Source organism: Chiloscyllium punctatum, chromosome 39 (assembly GCF_047496795.1).
Source record: "Chiloscyllium punctatum isolate Juve2018m chromosome 39, sChiPun1.3, whole genome shotgun sequence".
Lineage (NCBI taxonomy): Eukaryota > Metazoa > Chordata > Chondrichthyes > Orectolobiformes > Hemiscylliidae > Chiloscyllium > Chiloscyllium punctatum.
This window is the reverse complement of record NC_092777.1, coordinates 16,872,199-16,896,287: the sequence shown is the minus strand read 5'-3', so window position 1 is coordinate 16,896,287 and position 24,089 is coordinate 16,872,199. Positions and strand designations below refer to the sequence as shown.

The 24,089-nt window shown below is 43.0% G+C and overlaps 1 protein-coding gene across 4 annotated transcripts in view; it reads right to left on the bottom strand.

Moving 5' to 3' along the window:
- Positions 1-11,961, bottom strand: part of LOC140463841 (uncharacterized) — a 56,490-nt gene extending 44,529 nt beyond the window's left edge. The window contains exons 1-2 of one of the 4 annotated variants that reach the window (XM_072558234.1): positions 11,802-11,961; positions 5,742-9,472 (exon numbers count right to left, since the gene is read on the bottom strand). In XM_072558234.1, the coding sequence (XP_072414335.1) occupies positions 5,742-9,446 (3,705 nt within the window). In that variant the 5' untranslated portion in view covers positions 9,447-9,472; positions 11,802-11,961. Of the gene's footprint in view, positions 1-5,741; positions 9,476-10,863; positions 10,957-11,801 lie in introns of those variants that run through there. The other 3 variants (XM_072558236.1, XM_072558235.1, XM_072558237.1) reach the window with 3 other exon arrangements.
- Positions 11,962-24,089: the final 12,128 nt, after the last annotated feature.

Genomic DNA, 24,089 nt, shown 5'->3' with positions numbered 1-24,089 from the left:
AGGGAGACATAGGAGGGAACTGGCCAATAAGTAAACACTGGATGAGATTTGAGGCAGATGCTTTAAAGTACTAATCAACTTATTAGAGAGAAACACGACACCAAATGACATTTTTTTAAAAACAGAACATTGAGCAAATTGAAGATTCAATGAATAAGTATCAATAGTCTAAGTATGAATAAATCTACATAGTGTCACACAGCTGACTTGCAAGAAAAAGTTATAGCTCAGGGAATAACAGGAACAGTAACGTCATGGGTATATAATTGGCTGAGTTACAGAAAGCAAAGCAGTGGTCAGTGGATATTTTTTCATGCTAAAGGAATGCTTGTAGTAGAGACCCACGTAGGTCAGTATTGGTTTCCTTGATATATTGTAATTAACATGATCTTGGCATGAAGAGGACAATTTCAAAGTTTGTGCATTAAAAAAAAATACAAAAGCAATGGAAACTGATAATGGTGCAGAACTCCAAAAGGACAGACAAGTTGATGGAGTGATCAGGTAGGTGTAAGGTGATATTCAATGCAGAGAAGTGAAAAGTGTGGCATTTTGGTCAGAAGATGGACAGACGAAATGGGGCCACAATATGTAAGCAGGTGCGAGAGAACGAACTGGGTGTTTTTGTGCATAAATCACAGAAGGTGGTAGGACAGGTGGAGAAAGCAGTCAATAAAGCATAAAGTATTCTGTGCTCCTATCAACAAAGCCCAGAGTACAAAAACTAGGAGGTAATACTGAACTTATAGAAGCCACTGTTAACTTCAGCTGAAATAGCTTGTACAATTCTGCACCAGACTGTATGATGGATGTGAACGCATTGGAGAAAGTGTAGAAGACACTTACAAATATGGTTCCAGAAATGAGATTGGAGTGATTGAGACTGTTCTCCTTGGAGAGAACACTAAGGAGAGATCCGATAGAGGTTTTCAAAATCATGAGGGGGCTAGATAGGGAGGAACTGTTGCAAATGAAGCAAATGTGATGTGAAAAAGCTGCTAACGCTTAGGAAGTCCCACCTCAAAAAAGGAATTACTCCCTTCAGGTCAAAGGCGCTTCAAGGAAACAACCAGTAGGAATGAAGGGCTAAAATGCTTCTGTTCCAACTCCAGTGACCAGATCTAGCTACGTTCACTGTAATATCATTCAAGTGATTTTACTCTTCATTTTAAGTTCTAGCCACTGGTTACATGAGAATTATTAGCTGCATATCTGGAAAAGTAGTAAATTAAAACCTGCAATTGCAAAGGAAACAGTACCTCAAGGCACTTCACAAAGGCTTAAGAAAATAAAATTTATAAAGCTGCTAATTTATACATTGCATTGAAATAGAAAAAGTGAAACCAACTTGGCAAAATAAGTCAGTTTGTGGAGTGACCATTTTCCTAAAATAAAAATCTCTACATATGACATAACCCACTTGCTGCAGTCAGTATATTCATGCTAAATTTTGCAATGCATAAGATTTGTTAATGTCAATGCATTTATATGTAGGAGAGCACACATGCATCATTTCTCAGCAAGTTTATTTGGGACAGTGTAAATATCACATTAATACAAGGCACAAGGAACCCAGAGTAAAAATTATATGGCAGAAGGAGACTGTAACTGACAAAGTGAAAATGCTCCATTATCAGAGCAACTGAAAAGCAAACATTTCTAAAACCATACAGGCAGAAACTGCAGGCAGCAAAATAAAAGGGAGTGGCAAAGAATATGAGAGAAATCTACTGAGGCCAAATCAAACAGCAGGGATGATAAATTATGAAGGGTGTGGCTCACCACACACCAGAACAAACATTCAGCTCAGTGGGTGCATTTCCGAGTCAGAAGCTATTAAGCTTTCTAGTTCCAGGCTGTGAATTCTGATTTAACAGTATTCTCTCTTCCAAGGGATATTTGCAATGGGCAAGTACTCTCTGCCGCTTTGTCACAGTTTCAGACATAGGAGCCCCTAATAGACCTCTTGCTGTTTAGCACCAATCATTCAATGAACTGATCATGACCATAACAGAAGCATTCAGTTGGTATACTATTAAATGGTCAGTTGATCAGCCTGAAGGACCACCCTTTACATCACATCACATCACATTTTTGCACCAAGCGAAGAAAATAAAGATATAAAAACAACCACACATGGAAAAAAAAATCAGTATCAACCGATATAAAAGAGGATATCCAAAGGAAGGAAAGAGAAACAGCATTTGGAAGGTATGTTATAGCTACAGGAACAAAACACACAGGATGGAATTTTGTAAAGAGATTTCAACAATACAGGCTAAGGCAAGATTCGTGGTAAAATTGGATAAGTGCAGCAAGATCCTTCTTGATATCAGATGCATCTTTCTTCATCTTTTATACTTTTGTTGAGTGGCAAGGTGAATTTAATCAAAGGGTAGCAGCAAAGTATCAATCAATGGACATTAAGCTTGTTACACACTTTATTAACATTCAGCTTCTCATTTTACCAATTGATACAATCATGCTAGATGTCAAGAAATCTTGTCATGGAAATGACAGCAGTTAGCTGGCAGCTTAAGCAATAACATAGCTTGACCAAAGAACTTCCATTGGGTATCAGGCACTAACATATCAGAGCACACTCCAGAGTACCAACCACATGCATCCAATGTCTATGCACATTAGCATCTGACATACTAACCTCTTAAAAACCCTCATGGCACATATTCAAGCTACTTACAGGATGCTCTTGTACTTCAACATTGCACCAGCAGATATAACTGTAATGCTGCAAGGCAATTTGCATTCAGGAGCATGCATCCAGTTCATGGACTGGACCCAGCTGTCTATACAGGCTTTTTGTTTGCAGTCATAGCATTCGCTTTCTGGGAATACATTGATGCTCCCATTCTTGCACTGCTGTCGGCTTTATGTCACCTTGGCCAGTGTTACTGGACTCATGACATCTGTCTTGAGTTGTCCTTTAGCGCAAAGTGGGAAGCTTGTCGTAGTTGTCCACAGGCTTCAGTCAAGAGTCATTGATTTCGCTCAGGAGGTGCCTGCATTGATTAGAGGGCAACAGGGCAGCACAGTGGCACAGTGCCAGAGACCCAGGTTCAATTCCCATCTGTGTGGAGTTTGTACATTCTCCCTGTGTCTGCGTAGGTTTCCTCCAGGTGCTCCGGTTTCCTCCCACAGTCCAAAAATGTGCAGGTTAGATGAATTGGTCATGCTAAATTGCCCATAGTGTCAGGTGAAGAGGTAAATGTAGGGGGATGGGTGTGGGTGGGTTGCTCTTCGGAGGGTCGGTGTGGACTTGTTGGGCTGAAGGGCTTGATTCCACACTGTAAAGTAATCTAATCTAATCTAATACCAGACCTGGACAACTGTCAACCAGCCACTTGGGACAGTCAAAAACTGGATTTCCTCCACATGAGGGGGGTAAGGAGCTGAACGTTGAGCAATCTAGTGACTCTTTCTGCCCCCTTATAGGCTGTTGTCCTCCTGGAATGAGAGAATAGGCAGCACAGAAGAAATCCAAGGCTAGTGAACCAGGGATTTGGCTGGGGAGGAGCAAGTGCAGGAAGATATTACAGCCAATAGTGAGCATGGTACAGTATGAACCTTGGTGGGAGATGGACATAGTATCAGAGAATGAGCAAGTTAGAAATATTGGAGAAACGTTTATGCAATTTATGTCGGTGGGGTGGAGAAGGATTGACCTTCTTGTTACAATGCTGGGTAGTTGTCCAGAAAGCTGAGACTACACTAACCCAGTTGGTAAATTCTGACCAGGGTGGCTTAATCTGGTCTCAAGGCCCCCCGTGGAATAAGAGGAAGGTCTCCACCTGCACTAATCCACCCATCAGGACCTCCAGGACCCAATCCACAAAGCAAGTGAAAGTTCCCCCATCTGCCATGCACAGGGCAAATGTCAGGAACTTTGGAGGGCTGCTCTACTGACAATGCAGGTGCGAGTGCATAACAAACTTTGAAAGCTGACACGGATGCAAGAAATGCCAGTCTTTCAGTAGATATCTGGAGATGTTACAAAAATGCGTAGCAAGATGGGGTTAAAACAGGATGCGAGGGACACCACGGTATGGGGTACATAACTAAAGAGGTGAATTTGTAATATGTGGCAAGATTCCCTCAAAGTTCGATGCAACTCACACTTAGCCAAAAACAAAAACAAGACTCAGCACTTAGTTATTACTCCATTAGGATGATCACTAAGAGCCTGGATTAACTATCCTTTTCATGTACGAGTCACAGAACTTAAGTAAGAGAGATTTCTATGAAATTCAAGTCCTCAGACGAAAAATAGGCAATTCAATAATCCAAATGAAAGTTGGGGAGAAGGCACAGGTTTTTAAAGAATTAAAAACTAAACATTTCAGTGCTTCTAAAAAATTATATGACCCAACCCCGAGACAGCTGAAAATTCATTCCAGTAATCCCAGACTGGAAATAATCATGATGTAGTGGCTGTGTTTAATGACAATGACATAGAAGTAAATACATCAAGCTTCATCACAACAACCTGATGGGACTGTTAAAGTCAGTGTCCCTTTTTTTTAAAAATCAAAAGGAACAAATGTAATAACTCTAACCAAATTTCAACTCTAATTAAAAGCAAATATTCTAACAAAATCTTAAAATAAGATTTTTAAGATCATGTCACTTTTAAACTAAAAGCAATATTGTACAAATATACACATGATGCATGTTAAGTTCTGTCCTAAAATGAGAATTCTACATGCACCTCCTGGACAATAATCTGGTCTTTAAATAAGCATTAACCTTTGCATATTTCAGTAGTTCCCAGACACTATCCATTTCAGACTTCAAAAAAGCTCATTTTAAGTTAATATGTCAGAAGTTTTAAACAGTCAGCAACAGTAGATTGAAACAGGAAGGGACAAATTAGTCAAGGAGTATTGGGTAGGATGCAGAAGTAAGAATCAGCCAGCCTGCTCTGTGTATTTCCTTGCTGCAATCAGCTGGATACAGGGCACAATGTGGAAGAAAGCATTGAAGGTTAATTGCTAATGTAGTGGGTCAAAAGTATTTGGACTTTCAGAGTTGGGAAAATGTGAGAAATAGAACATTAAACAAACTTACAAAGTCTTTCCTATACACCATATAGCTTGAGATCAGGCTGTAATGAACTGGAAACATGCAACTACAACCTCTTTGCATCAGAACAGGAAAAGAGATCTCAAGTAGGAAGCTCCCTGCCCCAAACAAAAACCACGATTTCTCTAAAAAAAACTCCATACCGACAGTACAGTGCAAGGCAACATACATTGGTCAATCTTAGTTGCACAAGTGAAACTTGAACCTTTTCCTATGGATAAAATCTATCTTCATTTTCTTGTCAAATTGTAGAAAACACCATGTGTATAGTTGGTGCCTTGCAGAACATCACGTTCAAACTTTTTAAACAATTAAGAAAAATTGGACAAAAACATTCTACGATCCAGAATCACTCAATGCTTCAACCAGAACTAATTTCATGAATTGTCTTAATTTCAGGTGCTCTGCTTGAATTACTCATTATCAAGTGGATGCAAAAGGAAGTTATATCAAAAATGTTCCACTTCATTCTTGTCATTGAGTATTTGGAAATTGTAACAAGTGCTTTCTATTCGTTGGAATATTGGGGCAACGGTGGTGTCTGCCATTAATTCACTCTCATTAAAGATCAAGATTACACACTCAGTGTTTAAAGCTGGTTAACATCTGTATAATATATCACAATATCTCATCTTACTTACTGTCTCCTGTGCAACATTGATGGCTTCCAGCAAACCATAGAGCTTCCCTCTCACAAGAAATACACCAGCACACCACGTCACACAGTCTTCATGCATCCAGTACTCGTTACTGTCCATTGGAACCAACGGAGGCTGGTACCACTCTTCCAAAGACAATTCATTCTTGGGCTTCTTACTATCAGAACATTTTGTGATTTCTTCACTGTCCAAACCTCTGCGTTTCTGGCCACGGGTTGTTGCCCCTTCCCTTGTCCTAGACTCCTGATTTTGTCCTGAAGTTTTACTTACTGTATTCCTAATAGAATTACAACTAGGGCTAGAAACAACTGTGCTGGCTTGCTCAGTCTTAGTATCTTTTGAGCGGGCAGTTTGGCTGTTTGAAGGTGCATATCCTCTGGGATAAAAAGGTCCAAAAAGATCACCTTGTTCCATTGCATTTGCAGATTGGCCACAAAGACAACAGACTAGAAAGCTTTTGTGACAGGCTTCATTAATTGTAGGACCCAATGTCAAGCATGATGATTTTGGAACTGCACCATGTGACTGCTGTTGGGAATGTTTCTTTTGTTTAAGATTGTTACTATCCTCCTCAGCATAGTTTACTACGGTACACGTTGAATAACCTTTTGTCTCTACCCGAATGTAAGGTGAAAAACTATCGTATCTGTCTCGTCGGTCCTCCGCTTTAAGAGACAATGCTCTTAGCTTTATTTCGGGCTCTTCAGGTGCAAAGAACGATGAGGGTTGGCCCCGTCGTGTTTGCCGCTTTTTTCCCACTGGTTTGCGTATTCTCTTTCTTGCCGTACCCCTTGTTCTCTGCCGCGTGGATCGCTGTCGGGAAGACACACAGTTCTTTGGCTGCAAGGCATTCTTAGTGCTTTCTAGCTGCTTTCTTCTCCTCCTATTTAAACATTTGAGGTCATCTTTACCAAACTCTTGCTTATTGCCTGATGGATGGCCCTTCCGGGAGATCTCTGTCAACTGCTGTGAAGATGAAGAGGCACTGCATAAAGATGTGGTAGGGGAAATAGGAGCGCTCAGTTTTGTTGCATGTCCCTGGCAAGAGCCTGGAATTGAGGTAGATTTATTTTTGTTCTGTTTCTCCATAGGTATTGTACTTGTTTCGCCTTGGTTAGCCTCATTCTGTTCTTGTATTTTATATTCCAAAGTCATTTTTTGTACAGAATCCCTGATGCAGGGACTGCACCCAGCACTACCTTTGGACTTTTGTTCTGTTGTAGAGCTGCAGGATTTGTATCTTGGTGGTTGAAACCTGGTAGGAGTCCGTGCATCCCTGCTTCTTCGCAGCCTTTCACTGAGGCTTGATGTTCTTGACTTAGGCTGAGTGACGATATTTTGCACGATCTGCTCCAGCCTCATTCCTCTTTGTCTTGGTGGAAGAATCTTCCTTTCAAAACGCTTGGGCTCAGCACTATCATCACTTTGTAGAGGTTGATCTGCAAGTTTCTTCTGATTCGCATGTTGGTGACTTGCCGTCCTCCATTTCTTATTCTCATGAGCTTGTACCTGATCCTGGTGCATGTCAGTTTTTGTAACTGAACTACTTTCATCCTCCTCCTCCTCAGAAATGCAGACGACATCACTGTCATCAGGCTTGGCGACCAATGCTTGCTTTCGCCTGTTAAAAATTTGTGGCTCTTCCTGAACAGATAATAATTCACAAACATTGTCAGTGCTGGAGCTCTGGCCACTTTTTTCAGACTTGTCAGCAAAATCTCCCTGCTCACTATCTTCAACAATTTTTCCAGACTTAGCTAAAGAGAGACTCATAGAAATGCTGCATGCCATCGATGCAACATTATTTTTTTTCAGGTCTAATACATATCCTCGAACATCACATTTCCCTTCTGTTTCAAGAACGTTTAGTTTATGCAATTCAAGAGAGCAAGGCTTTATCCTAGGATGGTTACCTTCTGAAACTGATGGCCTCTGCAAAGAAGGAAACATCTGCTCAGTGAATGAAGTTGAACTTCTGCTGTCCTCACACACATTGTTAACAACTTGTTCTGATTCAGGGCTCTCCTTTAAATTCAATTTGGTTGCAGACAGTGCGCCATTTGAATCACTGATAGAAGTCTGGTTTTCTACTTCCATGCAGCTATCATCACTACTCAGGGACTGTTCAGGTACTTTAAGATTTGGTGTCAGATCCCCACTACTTGGAGAAATCATACTGTCTGGTGAGTTACAATTGCTTTCCATGAGATTGTTAGTTTGACTGCTTTCAGCATTGTTCTCTGAATGATGCATTTTTCCATTCTTTAGGTCAGATGCAAACACTACTTCTTGGTCAGGAGACCACTCTCCAGTTGTCACATGCTGTTCTGAAAGAATATTGGTTTGCTGAAAATGAGGAAGGTCTGTAGAATCACTTGTACTAAGGACTATTTCTTCAGAATTTTGCAGCACATCATATACATTGGGTGCTTCCTCATAATATGACATATTGGTCCTGACACTTTGCACATATGCTCTCTGGCAATCATCTAATCTTACCATACTTGGTGACATTTTCATGGAGTTTGAAGCTAGTGCACTTGTGTCACAAACTGTGGAAACATTATGCTCCCCTTCTGTTAAGACTATTGGGCATGTTTTATCTGATGTTTCCTCACTGAGACTTTCTTCAGATTCATCTGGTACTGCAACCTCTGAACACTCATTGACATTTTCTACCTTTGTCTGGTCTTTGCAAGCCCTGCTCAAATCACAAACAGGCTGAGGCTCAACCTCTGTATACCGGTTGTTCAAGTTTTCAACATCAGTGAAGACACTAGTACCATTTTGTGTTTCACAATGTTCCACTCTGTCCAGCAGGTTTTGGTTTTCACAATGTTCCTTTTTGTTTGGTCGGTCCTCTGACATTGAAGGCTGAGTCAGTTCTATTACAACCATTTCAGAGTCTTGAACATCAGTTTCAGCAGGACTCACAACACTGTGCCATTCATTTTCCTGATGTATTTCTCCAGAAAACTGGCATACAGGGTCTTGTGACTCTAACTCAGATGAAACACTTGACTGTTCATAGAAGGTTTCCTCAGCAGTATCTAATGTCTGTTCGAGTGGACTATCACATGATCCAGGCTCATGAACTGCAGAAGTAGCCAATGGCAAATCTAAGTCCAGCACCTTCAGTTTGTGCTGGTTCATAATATTGCAGTCAATTCCATTTTCAAGGCCTCTTCCAACAGGCTCTAAATCATCAGACTGTGTCAACACAGAGCTTTCAAATGACGAGTCAACAAAATTGGTCGGAATGGATGAATCTAACGAGACTGGCACCATCTGCTGAGACTGTACGCAAACAGATGGAATAAAGAGCGATGCCAATGGCTGCTCATGCAAGGAATGCTGTAATATCCTTTGGGAAGAGAACAGGTGAGGTCGATTGACATAAGAGACTGTGACTGTAGTACTGGAAATAGCATCATCCAAGTGTACCTTATCAGTATGAGGTACAGTCGATCCCGTGTTGGTTTCCAGGTCTTCAGCTATATTTTTAGTACACAAACTGTATTGTGTATCCATGGCCCCACTGTGCAATAGTTCTAGAGAATCGTTCGCCTGCAGCCCCTCTCTCTGATTTCTTGAGCAATCAATCTGATAATCCACAGGGATGCTGAAATTAATTAAGTCATCCTTTCTAGTTTGCAAGCCATCAGCCTGATCCTGTCCCGACTCCATTACAGGACTTTCTTTGTTTCACTCTGCTTCTTGGAGAAAGAAAACAAAACATATTTAGTTGTATGAATAAATAATAAACAACATTATTCTTACATAGAAAGTTAGTTTCATAGAAGTTGCACACTGCAGTTTATGAGTAGCTATATCTACAGAGTAAGTTCCAATGAAAAACTGCCTTTATTAGAATACCTCAGGACATGTCAAATTCAAGAACTTCACCCAGGATTATTTTATAATTAAGTTTTGAATAGGCAATAAAAAGCAGTTATTTAGTGAGGAGCAAGACCACATCTGTAGAAAAGACAAGATTCAAGTTTGTCTGTTTAGCATGATGTTGCTCGAAAGTGTTATTGGGCAGGAGTCAATGCTCTGTTTATTTTAAACGTCTCATAGTACCATTCAGCATGCACCCGAATATTGAAAAAGCAATGGACAGGAGTAGCTTTGACGGTAAAGCACTAATTACTGGCTACTTTTCAAGTACTGAGAAAGAGGTCTTCAACTGAATAATTTGTTTGGAAGAAACTGATTAAACTTTTCTCTTTCTTGAAAGTCAGTAAATTATCTGAGGCTTTGAAATGAAATGGAATGCAATGCGAAGCCAGTTATCTTTAGATTGGGAAATAATTTTTAAGCTGAGCTTTATCCAAATAGGCCAACTTCTCTCAATGTATCTTCACACTACTAAGTAGTCATACATTCCATTTCTCAAGACAACGGCTTATATCAGAGGTATGATTGCATAGGTATTGTTTATACTATTAATATCATTCCATGTTTTTAATTTTTAAAACATGCAACTTTAAATGATTTCTTTATCAATTTGCTGTTTTTCCCTTATTTCAAGTCTCATCATAAAATTCTCCTTTCAGAAATAATCATTTGTATGCGATCAATGTCCACAGCATACAACAAAATGGACCATATAAAGTCTGGAGTTAAGCTCAACCTTTGTGGCTATCAAAACAAAAATATTTTTATAACTGTCATATTGACACTCATTTTCAAGCAATCTACAAATATAGTGAGGAAGATTTTTGCAAGAGAAATGTATCCACTGTTTTTCAGCTGGTTTCCAAATATTTTTTAAAATTATACAAAGAAACTACCTGTGTAGATTAATTTTGAAAAAAAATCCAGTTATAGGCATGCACTTATTTCAAATATGAAGCCAACAAAAAACTCCCAACCCCAACTGTAATTACCAAATTAATAACCTTTACACTAACATTTGATGGAAGCTAACATCAAAGCAATGTTACACACAAGATTGTTCCCTACCAACAGTGAAAACATAAAGTCAGAACATCAAAGACAGAGATCCGCAGTTAAGAGTCAAAAGTTTAGCAGCTAAATTTTGTAATATATTTAAAGATTACTAATATTTAAACAGTAGGACTATGAAACAAGAACACACCGCTAAGTCGTTATCCTTTGTCCTTAACAGGGAGCTTCATCAAGACACAAAGACCGTCGCTTCAGTTAGTGCTGAATGCAGAGTCTCATTCATTTCTACTAATTACCATAGCACACTGAAGAGTCGCATCCTAAGTGGATGGAACAAGGCAGCTCACGTGATCTCAGACAGACATGAAAGTACATGTGCTGCACTAAGAGCAGGAAATGAAGCTGCATATATAAAGAGGCTGAGATACCTTGTAAAGTAGTGGGGGAACTTCACACCTTTTGACCTACTTTATGCTTTACCCTCGCAAAAAAAGTATTGATTTTTTTCTTAAATTACAGAGTGGGTCAAAAATCTTTAAAACTTCTAATGAAGTTGACAAATGCTATTTCATGGAGGATCAAAATAAGCAATTCAATTGCGTAGACTTTAACTTATCATGCCCTATTTAGCAGTTCAGCTAAAATTGCTATTCTATACCAAAGTACATGGTGACAACAGTGGATCAACAATTTAGTTGTAATCTCGGAGGGCCTCAATCCTCTGGCCTGATTTGTTCCTTTGTTTAAAAGGAACTTTTCATGAAATACTGGACGTCTGCGGCATTCTGAAACCGAGAGGACCTAATTCTTTAAAAAAAATTCATGTTGCAGTCAAAACGAACTTAAGATGTTTAAAAAAAATTAGGAAATGGTATCGCAGCTTTGAAACCCAGTAAGAAAACAAGTCACATCGCACACAGAATAGCCTGAGGCAAGCTGACACGAAAATGCAGGGATTTTAATAAAACTGTACAGATCACCAGAGTATCTCATGTCAGGACAAGCACCACGATCCAGAAACAGAGAGTGGGTGACTAAGCACAAACATAATGTAGTTAGGACATGGATAAAGACGCCTTTTAAACTTTTGGGGCGAACACTGCGAAACATCTTGAGTCAACACATTACCTTCCACAAGGCTCATCAATGAAGGCTGAAGGGTGAGACTTTATTGAACAAGGAGCCAGCGGCCTGTTACTGAATAAAGAGAAGTGCCCGGGTTGTCGTGAGGGGATCAGAGCTCCAGCTGCCTGCCCCTCTTTGTGGCGGAGCGGCTTTTCCGACAAACACCGCCTTCAATAGCGAATCCACATGGAGCCTGAATCCAAACAAAGAGGTGAAGCGCCGCCCGCTACAAAATAAAACAGCCCCCCTGCCTCCCACCCCTCTTCTCCACCATCAAAAAGATGAAACAAAGAACGCCTCTCTGCCGCCCCCACAACAGACACCAGGCCGGTCACCAGCGCAGGCTTCGCTAACTCAACTCCAGCCCCAGGCTGTATAGGCCGCCGCTAGGCCTCGCGGTGTTTGGAAACAAAGGACGGGAAGTGGGGGGAAGGGAGGCGAGGAAGGGCCGGGCTTCCACTTCCTCCCTCCCCCTCCGCCACTCCCCGTCACTGCGGCCCACCGACTCCCTCTCGATTTTACCTGAAGGCCGCCCTCCTCCGGCGCTGCGTAACCCGGCCGTACGGCCTGTCACTCAGGAGGCCGTCGCCATGGCAGCGCCGCGAGGCCTGTCACGCTGGAGGCCGTCGCCATGGCAGCGCCGCGAGGCCTGTCACTCAGGAGGCCGTCGCCATGGCAGCGCCGCGAGGCCTGTCACTCAGGAGGCCGTCGCCATGGCAGCGCCGCGAGGCCTGTCACTCAGGAGGCCGTCGCCATGGCAGCGACCGGCTCCGCTTGTTGTGATTGGTGGAACTCCCACGGCCGCGTGCCGAGTCTCTCATTGGTGCACCTTCGCTTATCGCCTTGCTCTTGGTGGTTTCATTGTTTACGGTTTTTTCTGCGTTATTTCGGGAAGAATAACGCCAGGGCGAAAGTGAGGACTGCAGATTAGAGTGGAGAGTGTGGTGCTGGAAAAGCACAGCAGGTCAGGCAGCATCGGAGGAGGAGCATCGACGTTTCAGGCAAAAGTCATTCATCAGGAATGAGGCTGGGAGCCTTATGGGGGTTGGGGAGTGGAGAGATTAATGAGGGGTGGGGCTGGGGGGAATGTAGCTGAGAGTGCAGTAGGTGGATGGAGGTGGGGGTAATGGTGATAGATCAAGGGAAGGGTGGGGTGGATAGTTGGGAAGGAAGGTGGGACAGGTCATGAGGGCTGGGCTGGAAGGTTGGAACTGGGATAGGTGGGGGGAAGGGGAAATGAGGAAATCCACATTGATGCCATGGGGTTGGAGGGTCCTGAGGCAGAAGATAGGCGTTCTTCCTTCAGGTGTTGGGTGGTAAGTAAGGAGGCCCAGGACTTGCATGTCCTTGGCGGAGTGGGAGGGGGAATTAAAGTGTTCGGCCATGGGGCAGTGGAGTTGGTTGGTGTGTGTGTCCCAGAGATGTTCTCTGAAGCGCTCTGCGAGTAGACATTCTGTCTCCCCAATGTAGAGGAGACTGCATCGGGAACAACGGATACAGTAAATTACATGTATGGAAATGCAGGTGAAACTTTGGATGTGAAAGGCTCCTTTGTGGCCTTGGACGGAGATGAGGGGGAGGTGTGGGCACAGGTTTTGCAATTCCTACGGTAGCAGGCAAGGTGCCGGGAGGGATGAGTGGGTTATCGGGGGGTGAGTAGTCACGGGAGGGAACAATCTTTATGGAAAGCAGATAGGGGTGGGGGCGAATATATTCCTGGTGGTCGGGTCCTATTGTAAGTGGCGGAAATGGCAGAGAATAATGTGATGTATTTGAAGGTTGGTGGGTTGGAAGGTGAGGACCAGGGGGCTTTTGACCTTGTTGCAGTTGGAGGCGTGGGGTTCAAGGGCAGAGGTGCGGGAAGTGGATGAGATGTGCTGGAAGGCATCATCAACCACGTGGGTTGAGGGAATTCATTACCTCAGGGGATCTCTCACCCACAGCTTTCAATCTCATAGTTCGGAAACCATGCACTGCTCAATTTCCAAGATCCACAAGCCTGACTACCCAGGCCGACCCATCATCTCAGCCTGCTCCTGCCCAACCAAATTCATATCCACATACCTCGATACTGTCCTTATCCTCCCTGGTCCAGGAACTCCCCACACACGTTCAAGACACAACCCATGCTCTCCACCTCCTCCAAGACTTCTGTTTCCCTGGCCCACAATGCCTCAACTTCACCATGGATATCCAGTCCCTATGCACCTCTATCCACCATGACCAGAACTTCCAAGCCCTCCGTTTCTTCATCTCCCGACATCCCCACCAGTACCCTTCCACTGATACTCTAATTCATTTGGCTGAACTGGTCCTCACTCTCAATAATTTCTCCTTTGAATCTTCCGACTTCCTCCAGATGAAAGGGGTAGCCATGGGCACCCACATGGGCCCCAGCTATGCCTGTTTCTTTGTCGGTTACATGGAACAGTCCATTTTCCGCAGTTACACCGACATTACTCTTCTCCTTTTCCTCTGCTACTTTGATGACTGCATCGTTGCCACCTCGTGCTCCCATGAGGAGGTTGAACAGTTCGTCAACTTCAGCAACACATTTCACCCCGACCTTAAATTCACCTGGACCATCTCTGACATCTCCCTCCCCTTCCTGGACCTCTCCATCACCATCAACAGTGACCGGCTCAACACTGACATTTTCTACAAACCCACCGACATCCACAGCTACTTGCATTACACCTCCTCCAACCCTGCCTCCTGTAAAGATGCCATCCCTTATTCCCAACTCCTCCACCTCCATCACATCTTCTCCCAGGAGTACCAATTCCAAACGCAGAACATACCAGATGACCGCCTTCTGTAAAGACCACAATTTCCCCTCCCACGTGGTTGATGATGCCCTCCAATGCATCTCATCCACTTCCCATCACCTCCGCCCTCGAACCCCACTTCTCCAATTGCAACAAGGGCAGAGCCCCCGGTCCTCATCTTCCACCCCACCAACCTCCGCATACATTGCATCATCCTCCGCCAGTTCCACCACCTACACATGTACCTCACCATCAGAGATATATTCCCACCCACCCCTATCCGCTTTCTGTAAAGACTGTTCCCTCTGTGACTACCTCGTCAGGCCCACGCCCCCCAACAGCCCACCCTCCTCTCCCAGCACCTTCCCCCCCACTGCAGGAATTGCAAAATTTGCACCCACACCTCCCCCCTCACCTCTGTCCAATGCCCCAAAGGAGCCTTCCACATCCATCAAAGTTTCACCTGCCCTTCCACACATGTCATTTACTGTATCCATTACTCCCGATGCGGTCTCCTCTACATTGGGGAGACAGGACGCCTACTCGAAGAGCGCTTCAGAGAATATCTCCTGGACACCTGCACCAATCAACCCTACCACCCCATAGCTGAATACTTCAACTCCCTTTCCCACTGCTCCGAGGGCATGCAGGTCCTGGGCCTCCTCCATCGCCACTCCCTTACCATCTGATGCTGGATGAAGAATGCCTCATCTTCCATCTCGGGACCCTCCAACCCCATGGTATCAATGTGGATTTCACCAGTTTCCTCATTTCCCTCCCCCCATCTTATCCCAGTTCCAACCTTTCAGCTCAGCACCACCCTCATTACCTGTTCTACCTGTGAACCTTCCTTCCCATCTATCTGCTCTATCCTCCCCTCCGACCTATCATCATTATCCCACCTTCAACCACCTAATACACTCTCAGCTACCTTCCCCCCCAGCCCCACCCCCCTCCCATTTATCTCTGTACCCCCGAGACACCCAACCTAATTCCTGATGAAGGGCTTTTGCCCGAAACGTCGATTTTCCTGCTGCTCGGATGCTGCCTGATCTGCTGTGCTTTTCCAGCACCACACTCTCAACTAGAATAACATAAAGGCATATGGTAAACCAGACTTCAGATCCTCTTAATTGCAGACAGACACTCAAATTTCTCTTATCTATTGTTCAGATGCAAGGAATGTTGCTCTCCCATAAAATACACTTCATCCAAAGGATTTATAAAAGTACATGTTAACTCATGGGAGACAATGGTCAGAATAAACTGACTTGGAGGAAGCTTATGTATGACGGGACACTAGTGCCGGCGATTTCAAAACCAAGGACCAATTCCACTTCCCCGAAACACCTACCAAATATGTGGTCAGATTTGTGGCTCTCGGATCGGGCTCATCAGCCACACAGGACCTAGAAAACACATGACCAGTTTCAGATATTTCCTGGGTGGGCAATCATTCTCGTTAATGAGTGATTGGAGCCACTGCCAAAAAAGCATACTGAATGACTGTTCAAAGTTGTCTTTACATAAAGTTGCAAGGGGAACAGTTTCTCTCAATTGCAGTCTGTCATTGTGCTTCACCACACATAATTACATGCCAACAAGGAGCAGGAGTATGCCTTTCACAGCTTGAACCCACTCTGACATTCAATAAGATCATGGTTGTTTCAGATTGTAATGCCAAATCCACATTCCTGACTACATGATAACCTATCCACTTCCTTAACAAAATCTATCCATATCTGAAAAAATTCAAATACTCTGCTTCCATCATATTTTCAAGAAGACAGTTCCAAAGACTCCCTGACTAAGAAAAATTGAATTAATCTCCATTTCAAATGGGTGACCCCCGATTTTTAAACATAACCTTTCATTGTAGATCCTCTAATTCTCTCCATATCTAACCTTTCAATATATGTGTATCAGTCAAGTCCCCTCTTATTCTTCTAAACTCCAGTGGATACAAGCCTTAGCCTATCCAACTTTTCATTATAAGACAACTTGTCCAGTCCTCGTGTTAGTCTCATAAACCTACTCTGGAATAGTTCAAAACATTTACATTCTTCCTTAAATTAGGTGACCAGTACTGTACACAGTACTCCAGATGTAGTCTCACCAGTATAATTTAGTATACTTTTGTACTAAATTCCCCTCACAATAGTTTTCCCAGTTACTTGCCTTGCCTGCAAATTAACCTCTTGTAATTTGTGCACCATGATGCCCAGCTCTGTGTGCATCTCAGAGCTCTGCAATCTATTACCTTTGTGGGTGGCATGATGGCACAGTGGTTAGCACTGCTGCCTCACAGCGCCAGAGACCCGGGTTCAATTCTCGCCTCAGGTGACTGACTGTGTGGAGTTTGCACATTCTCCCTGTGGGTTTCCTCTAGGTGCTCCGGTTTCCTCCCACAGTCCAAAAATGTGCAGGTTAGGTGAATTGGCCATGCTAAATTGACCATAGTGTTAGGTGAAGGGGGGAATTGGTCTGGGTGGGTTGTGCTTCAGCGGGTCGGTGTGGACTTGTTGAGCCAAAGGGCCTGATTCCACACTATTTCAATAACACACTTCTTTCCATGGAGATTGTGAAGAGCACAAAATTTCCTGGCGTCCACCTGGCAGAGAATCTCGCCTGGTCACTTAACACCAGCCCCATAACCAAGAAAGCCCAGTAACATCTCTACTTTCTGCACAGGCCGAGGAAAGCCCATCCCCCATCCTCACCATATTCTACCGAGGGGCCATTGAGAGCACTTTGAGCATTACTGCCTGGTTTGGGAATTGCAGCAGCTTGGATCGGAAGACTCTACAAAGGATAGTGAGGACAGCTGAGAAGATCACCGGGGACATTTACACCACATGCTGCATCCGCAAGGCTAACAGCATTGTGGACGACTGCACACATCCTTCTTTCAAATTCTTCTCCCTCCTGCCATCTGCCAGTAGGTGCTGAAGCGTTTGGTCTCTCACGGCCAGACTGTGCAATAGTTTCCTCCCCTGAGCCATCAGGCTCCTTAATACTGTATGATCACACTCAATTCCATTTACAATTCTTGGACGACTTTTTGAATTACTGCTAAAACAATGTTTTATTAATGACTATTCATTGTTACACTGTAATTTGTCCATCACTGTGTCTATTGTCTTGACTTGTCAAGGATTACAGTGCTATCATGCATGGTTTACACTTTATTTTCTTCCATCCTGGCCTGGTATCTATAAACGCCTTAATAACCTAACACTTCCATATCTCTTGGTCTCTGGGCTCCATCTCCACCAATCCATTTACCCCTCTCCTCCATCCTACACCCTATCCCGCTAACTGTGGCTTCAGCATAAATACATTTTCCTAGCTGCTAACAGTTCTGATAAAGGGTCACCGGACTTGAAACATTAACTCTGCTTTCCTCCCACAAATGCTGCAAGAGTTAAGCAGTCAGGGCAGCAGGAACAAAGCAGAGACAAGGTAGGACTGATTAATTAAACTGCATTTATTTCAATGCAAGAGGCCAAACAGGGAAGGCAGATGAACTCAGGGCATGGTTGGGAACATGGGACTGGGACCATTTTTTTAGATTAGATTACTTAGATTAGATTAGATTACTTACAGTGTGGAAACAGGCCCTTCGGCCCAACAAGTCCACACCGCCCCGCCGAAGCGTAACCCACCCATACCCCTACATCTACATCTACATCTACATCTACCCCTTACCTAACACTACGGGCAATTTAGCATGGCCAATTCACCTGACCTGCACATCTTTGGAGTGTGGGAGGAAACCGGAGCACCCGGAGGAAACCCACGCAGACACGGGGAGAACGTGCAAACTCCACACAGTCAGTCGCCTGAGGCGGTTATTGAACCCGGGTCTCTGGCGCTGTGAGGCAGCAGTGCTAACAGTATGGAAACAGGCCCTTTAGCACATCAATCCTCTGAAGAGTAACAGGTACATGGCTCAGGGATAGAAAGGACTGGCAGCTTAATGTTCCAGGATACAAATGCGATAGGAATGACAGAAAGGGAGGCAAGAGAGGAGGGGGAGTGGCGTTTTTGATAAGGGATAGCATTACAGCTGTATTGAGGGAGGATATTCCTGGAAATACATCCAGGGAAGTTATTTGGGTGGAACTGAGAAATAAGAAAGGGATGATCACCTTATTGGGATTGTATTATAGGCCCCCTAATAGTCAGAGGGAAATTGAGAAACAGATTTGTAAGGAGATCTCGGTTATCTGTAAGAATAATAGGGTGGTTCTGGTAGGGGATTTTAACTTTCCAAATATAGACTGGGACTGCCATAGTGTTAAGGGTTTAGATGGAGAGGAGTTTGTTAAGTGTGTACAAGAAAAATTTCTGATTCAGTATGTGGATGTGCTTACTCGAGAAGGTGTAAATCTTGATCTACTCAGGAAATAAGGCAGGGCAGGTGAGTGAGGTGTCAGTGGGGAAGCATTTTGGGGCCAGCGACCATAATTCTATTAGTTTTAAAATAGTGATGGAAAAGGATAAACCAGTTCGAAAAGTTGAAGTTCTAAATTGAAGGAAGACCAATTTTGATGGTATTAGGCAAGAACTTTCGAAAGCTGATTGGGGCAGATATTTGCAGGTGAAGGGAGAGCTGGAAAATAGGAAGCCTTCAGAAGTGGGATAATGAGAGTCCAGAGACAGTATATTCCTGTTAGGGTGAAAGGAAAGGCTGGTAGGTAGAGGGAATGCTGGATGATAAAAGAAATTGAGGGTCTGGTTAGGAAAAAGAAGGAAGAATATGTCAGGTATAGACAGATTAGATCGAGTGAATCCTTAGAAGAGTATAAAGGCAGTAGGAGTATACTTAAGAGAGAAATCAGGAGGGCAAAAAGAGGACATGAGATAGCTTTAGCAAATAGAATTTAGGAGAATCCAAAGGGTTTTTACAAATACATTGAGGACAAAAGGGTAACTCAGGAGAGAATAGGGCCCCTCAAAGATCGGCAAGGCAGCCTTTGTGTGGAACTGAAGGAGATGAGGCAGATACTAAATGAGTATTTTGCATCAGTATTTACTGTGGGAAAGAATGTGGAAAATATAGAATGTAGGGAAGTAGATGGTGTCATCTTGAAAAATGTCCATATTACAGAGGAGGAAGTGCTAGATGTCTTGAAATGCATAAAAGTGGATAATCCCCAGGACCTGATCAGGTGTACCCTAGAACTCTGTGGGAAACTAGAGAAGTGATTGCTGGGCCTCTTACTGAGATATTTGTATCATTGATACTCACAGGTGAGGTGTCAGAAAACTGGAGGTTGGCGAATGTGGTGCCACTGTTTAAGAAAGATGGTAAGGACAAGCCAGGGGACTATAGACCAGTGAGCCTGACATCGGTGGTGGGCAAGTTGTTGGAGGCAATCCCGAGGGACAAGATGTACATGTATTTGGTAAGGCAAGGACTGATTAGGGATAGTCAACATGGCTTTATGCATGGGAAATCATCTCTCACAAACTTGATTGAGTTTTTTGAATAAGTAACAAAGAGGGTTGATGAGGGCAGAGTGGTAGATGTGATCTATATGGACTTCAGTAAGGCATTTGACGAGGTTCCCCATGGGAGACTGGTGAGCAAGGTTAAATCTCATGGAATACAGGGTGAACTAACCATTTGGATACAGAATGGTTCGAAGGTAGAATGCAGAGGGTGGTGGTGGAGGGTTGTTTATCAGACTGGAGGCCATTTTCATCATTTTTGTAAATGATTTGGATGTAAGCATAATAAGTTTGCTGTTGCACCATAATTGGAGGTGTAGTGGACAGCAAAGAAGGTTACCTCAGATTACAAAGGGATCTGGATCAGATGGGCCAATGGGCTGAGAAGTGGCAGACGGAGTTTAATTTAACTAAATGTGAGGTGCTGCGTTTGGGAAAGTAAATCTTAGCAGGACTTATACACTTAATGGTAAGATCCTAGGGCGTGTTGCTGAACAAAGAGACCTTGGAGTGCAGGTGCATAACTCCTTGAAAGTGGAGTTGCAGGATAGTGAAGAAGCATTTTATATGCTTTCCTTTATTGGTCAGAATATAGAATACAGGAGTTGGGAGTCATGTTGCAGCTGTACAGGTCATTGGTGAGGCCACTGTTGGAATATTGCCTGCAATTCTGGTCTCCTTCCTATCGGAAGGAGGTTGTGAAACTTGAAAGGGTTCAGAAAAGATTTACAAGGATGTTGCCAGGGTTGGAGGATTTGAGCTATAGGGAGAGGTTGAATAGGCTGGGACTGTTTTCCCTGGAGCGTCGGAGGCTGAGGGGTGACCTTATAGAGGTTTATAAAATCATGAGGGGCATGGAATAGGATAAATAGACAACGTTTTTTCCCTGGGGTGGGAGAATCCAGAACGAGAGGACATAGGTTTAGGGTGAGAAGGGAAAGGTAAAAAAGAGACCTAAAAGACAACTTTCTCACTCAGAGGGTGGTACATGTATGGAATGAGCTGCCAAAGGAAGTGGTGGAAGCTAGGACAATTGCAGCATTTAAAAGGCATCTGGATGGGTATACGAACTGGAAGGGTTTGGAGGGATGTGGGCCAGGTGGTGGCAGGTGGGACTAGATTGGGTTGGGATATCTGGTCGGCATGGACAAGTTGGGACTGAAGGGTATGCTTCCGTGCTGTACATCTCTATTACTATGATCTGCTAAGTTTCTCCAACAATTTCCGTTTCTGTAATGTCAAAAACCTGTTGTGAAAAACAAAAGTTCATGGTACATGGGGTAGCATATTGGTATGGATATGTGTATGACTGTACTCTTGTATAGTCTGTGTATTCATATAGCACCTTGGTCTTGTCTCGTTTTTATTGTACCACCTGTATATGGTAGAAATGACAAATATAGTTACTGTACTCTAATATGATGATCTTCCTGCTAAATGGGACAATTTCACATTTTCCTGCATGCGAATCAATCTTCTAGATCTTTGTCCACTCATCTAATCTAGCAATATCTTCTTGTAGGTCCCTAATTACCTCCAAATAACTAACTTTCTGATGCATCTTTGTTTTGTCAGATATTTTGGCAACTGTACCTTTCTGTCACTCGATCCAATTCATTTATGTAAATTGTAAACAGTTGAGGTCCCTGGACCAATTCCTGTGGCATTATACTCATTTAGTCTTGCCAACCTGAAAAAATATTTGTCTACCCCCTGCTTCTTGTGAGCCAACCAATCATCTACCCATACCAATATGTTACCCCATATACAATGAGTTTTTGTTTTTCACAACAGATTTTGACATTACAGAAATGAAAATTGTTGGAGAAACTTAGCAGATCTTGCAGCATTTGTGGGAAGAAAGCAGAGTTAATGTTTCAAGTCTGGTGACCCTTTATCAGAACTGTTAGCAGCTAGGAAAATGTATTTATGCTGAAGCCACAGTTAGCGGGATAGGGGTTAGGATGGAGGGGATTGGTGGAGATGGAGCCCAGAGAGCAAGAGATATGAAAGTGTTAGTTTAGCAAGGAGTTTATAATTGCCAGGCCAGGACAGAAGAAAAGCTGAATAAGTGATAATAAGAGCTAAGAGTGGGATAAAATGGATGAGCTGTACTGAATGCAATCTATTCAGTGTGATAATAGGTCTTGGACTACTTGAGAGTGAGTAATTGTTCCAAACGTGTAACCCATGTCAGAACCAGATTTGGAAGGCTGGAATCAGGCTCTAAAGTTATTGAACTCAATGTTGAGTCCTAGAGGCCTGCAGGGTTCCCAAGTGGAAAATGAAATAATGTTCTTACAGCTTGCACTGAGGCTCATTGGAACAATGCAGCAGACCTGTGATAGAAATGTTGGCCAGGGAACACAATGGTGTGTTGAAGTAGCAGGCAACTGGAAGCTTAGGGTCTTTTTAGCAGATAGAATATGTGTTCTAGTCACTCAGTCTGCATTTTGTTTCTTGTTTCTTGCTACAGACGTTGCCAGACCTGCTGAGTTTTGCCAGCAATTTCTGTTTTTGTTTCAGATCTCCAGGATCTTCATTTTATTTATTTGACATTACAGCAATAGTCATTCCATGTAAAACTTGCAATATGATGGCTTTTACACTATTTATCACTCTCAGTGCACCACAGTGCGAGAGTTGTAGATAATTGCCTTTCCCTATTGCGCCTTTGTAACAGATGCCCCAAACTTTAGCATATGACTCAACATGTAGTTCTACAGATGGGAGGGAAATGCATTCATCAAATAGAACACATTGACAGGTTCGTTGCTCCTTGAAAGTAGAATTGTAGGTAGGTAGGATAGTGAAGAAGGTGTTTGGTATGCATTTCTTTATTGTTCAGAGTATTGAGTATAGGGGTTGAGAGGTCATGTTGCTACTGTACAGGACATTGGTTAGGTCACTTGTGGAATATTGCTTGCAATTCTGATCTTCCTATCAGAAGGATGTTGTGAAACTTGAAAGGGTTCAGAAAAGATTGACAAGCATGTTGCCAGGGTTGAAGAATTTGAGCTATAGGGAGAGGCTGAATAGGCTGGGGCTGTATTCCCTAGAGTGTCGGAGGCTGAGGGGTGACCTTATAGAGGTTTATAAAATCATGAAGGGTATGGATAGGATAAATAGACAATGTCTTTTCCCTGCAGTGTGGGAGTCCAGAACTAGAAGGCATAGGTTTAGGGTGTGAGGGGAAAGATATGAAAGAGACCTAAGAGGGAACTTTTTAATGCTGAGGGTGGTGTGTGTATGGAATGCGCTGCCAGAGGAAGTGGTGGAGGCTGGTACAATTCCAATATTTAAAAGGTATCTGGATGGGTATATGAATAGGAAGGGTTTGGAGGGATATGGGTTGGATGCTGACAAGTGGGATTAGATTAAATTGGGATATCTGGTTGGCATGAATGAGTTGAATTGAAGGGTCTGTTTCCGTGCTGAACATCTCTATAACTCAATGACTCTATGACCTCAAAGTGGATCCCAAGATTGTAAGAAGCAAGGCAAACCTAACAGTTTATGCCTGTGCTATTTAGCAGCTTTATCTGTTCTACACTAATTCTTCCAATATGGAAGAATAGTAAACATTGAGATTAAGAATGTGAATTTAATTGCAAATGAAGTTCAGGGTATTTCTTTTAGGAATGACCCAATCAAAATACAATGGCAGTTTAAACTGTTATTGTGTGTTAGACCTACTGTAATACAAAAACTAGATTTCAGGACAAGGAAGCCTGCAGAATGCAGATGATGTATAATCTTCATTATTCTTTGTTGGAAAACACAGGTAAAGGACAGTACAGATCAGCACAGAAGTTCCCAGCCAGGTTCTACTTTTTAAAAATTTTATCCAAACAAGTGAAATAAAAACTATATGATTGCCCTGAAATTATACAACTCTCAGAAAAAAAACTTGTGTCTAGTTACAGTAAATTTAGTAACATCATCATTTCAGTGTTGGTGGGACAGGTGGTTTGCAATGCAGAGTGATACCAGCAACATAAATTCAATTCCTGCACCAACTAAGGTTCCCATGAAGCACTCTCCTTCTCTACCTCGCCTGAGGCAT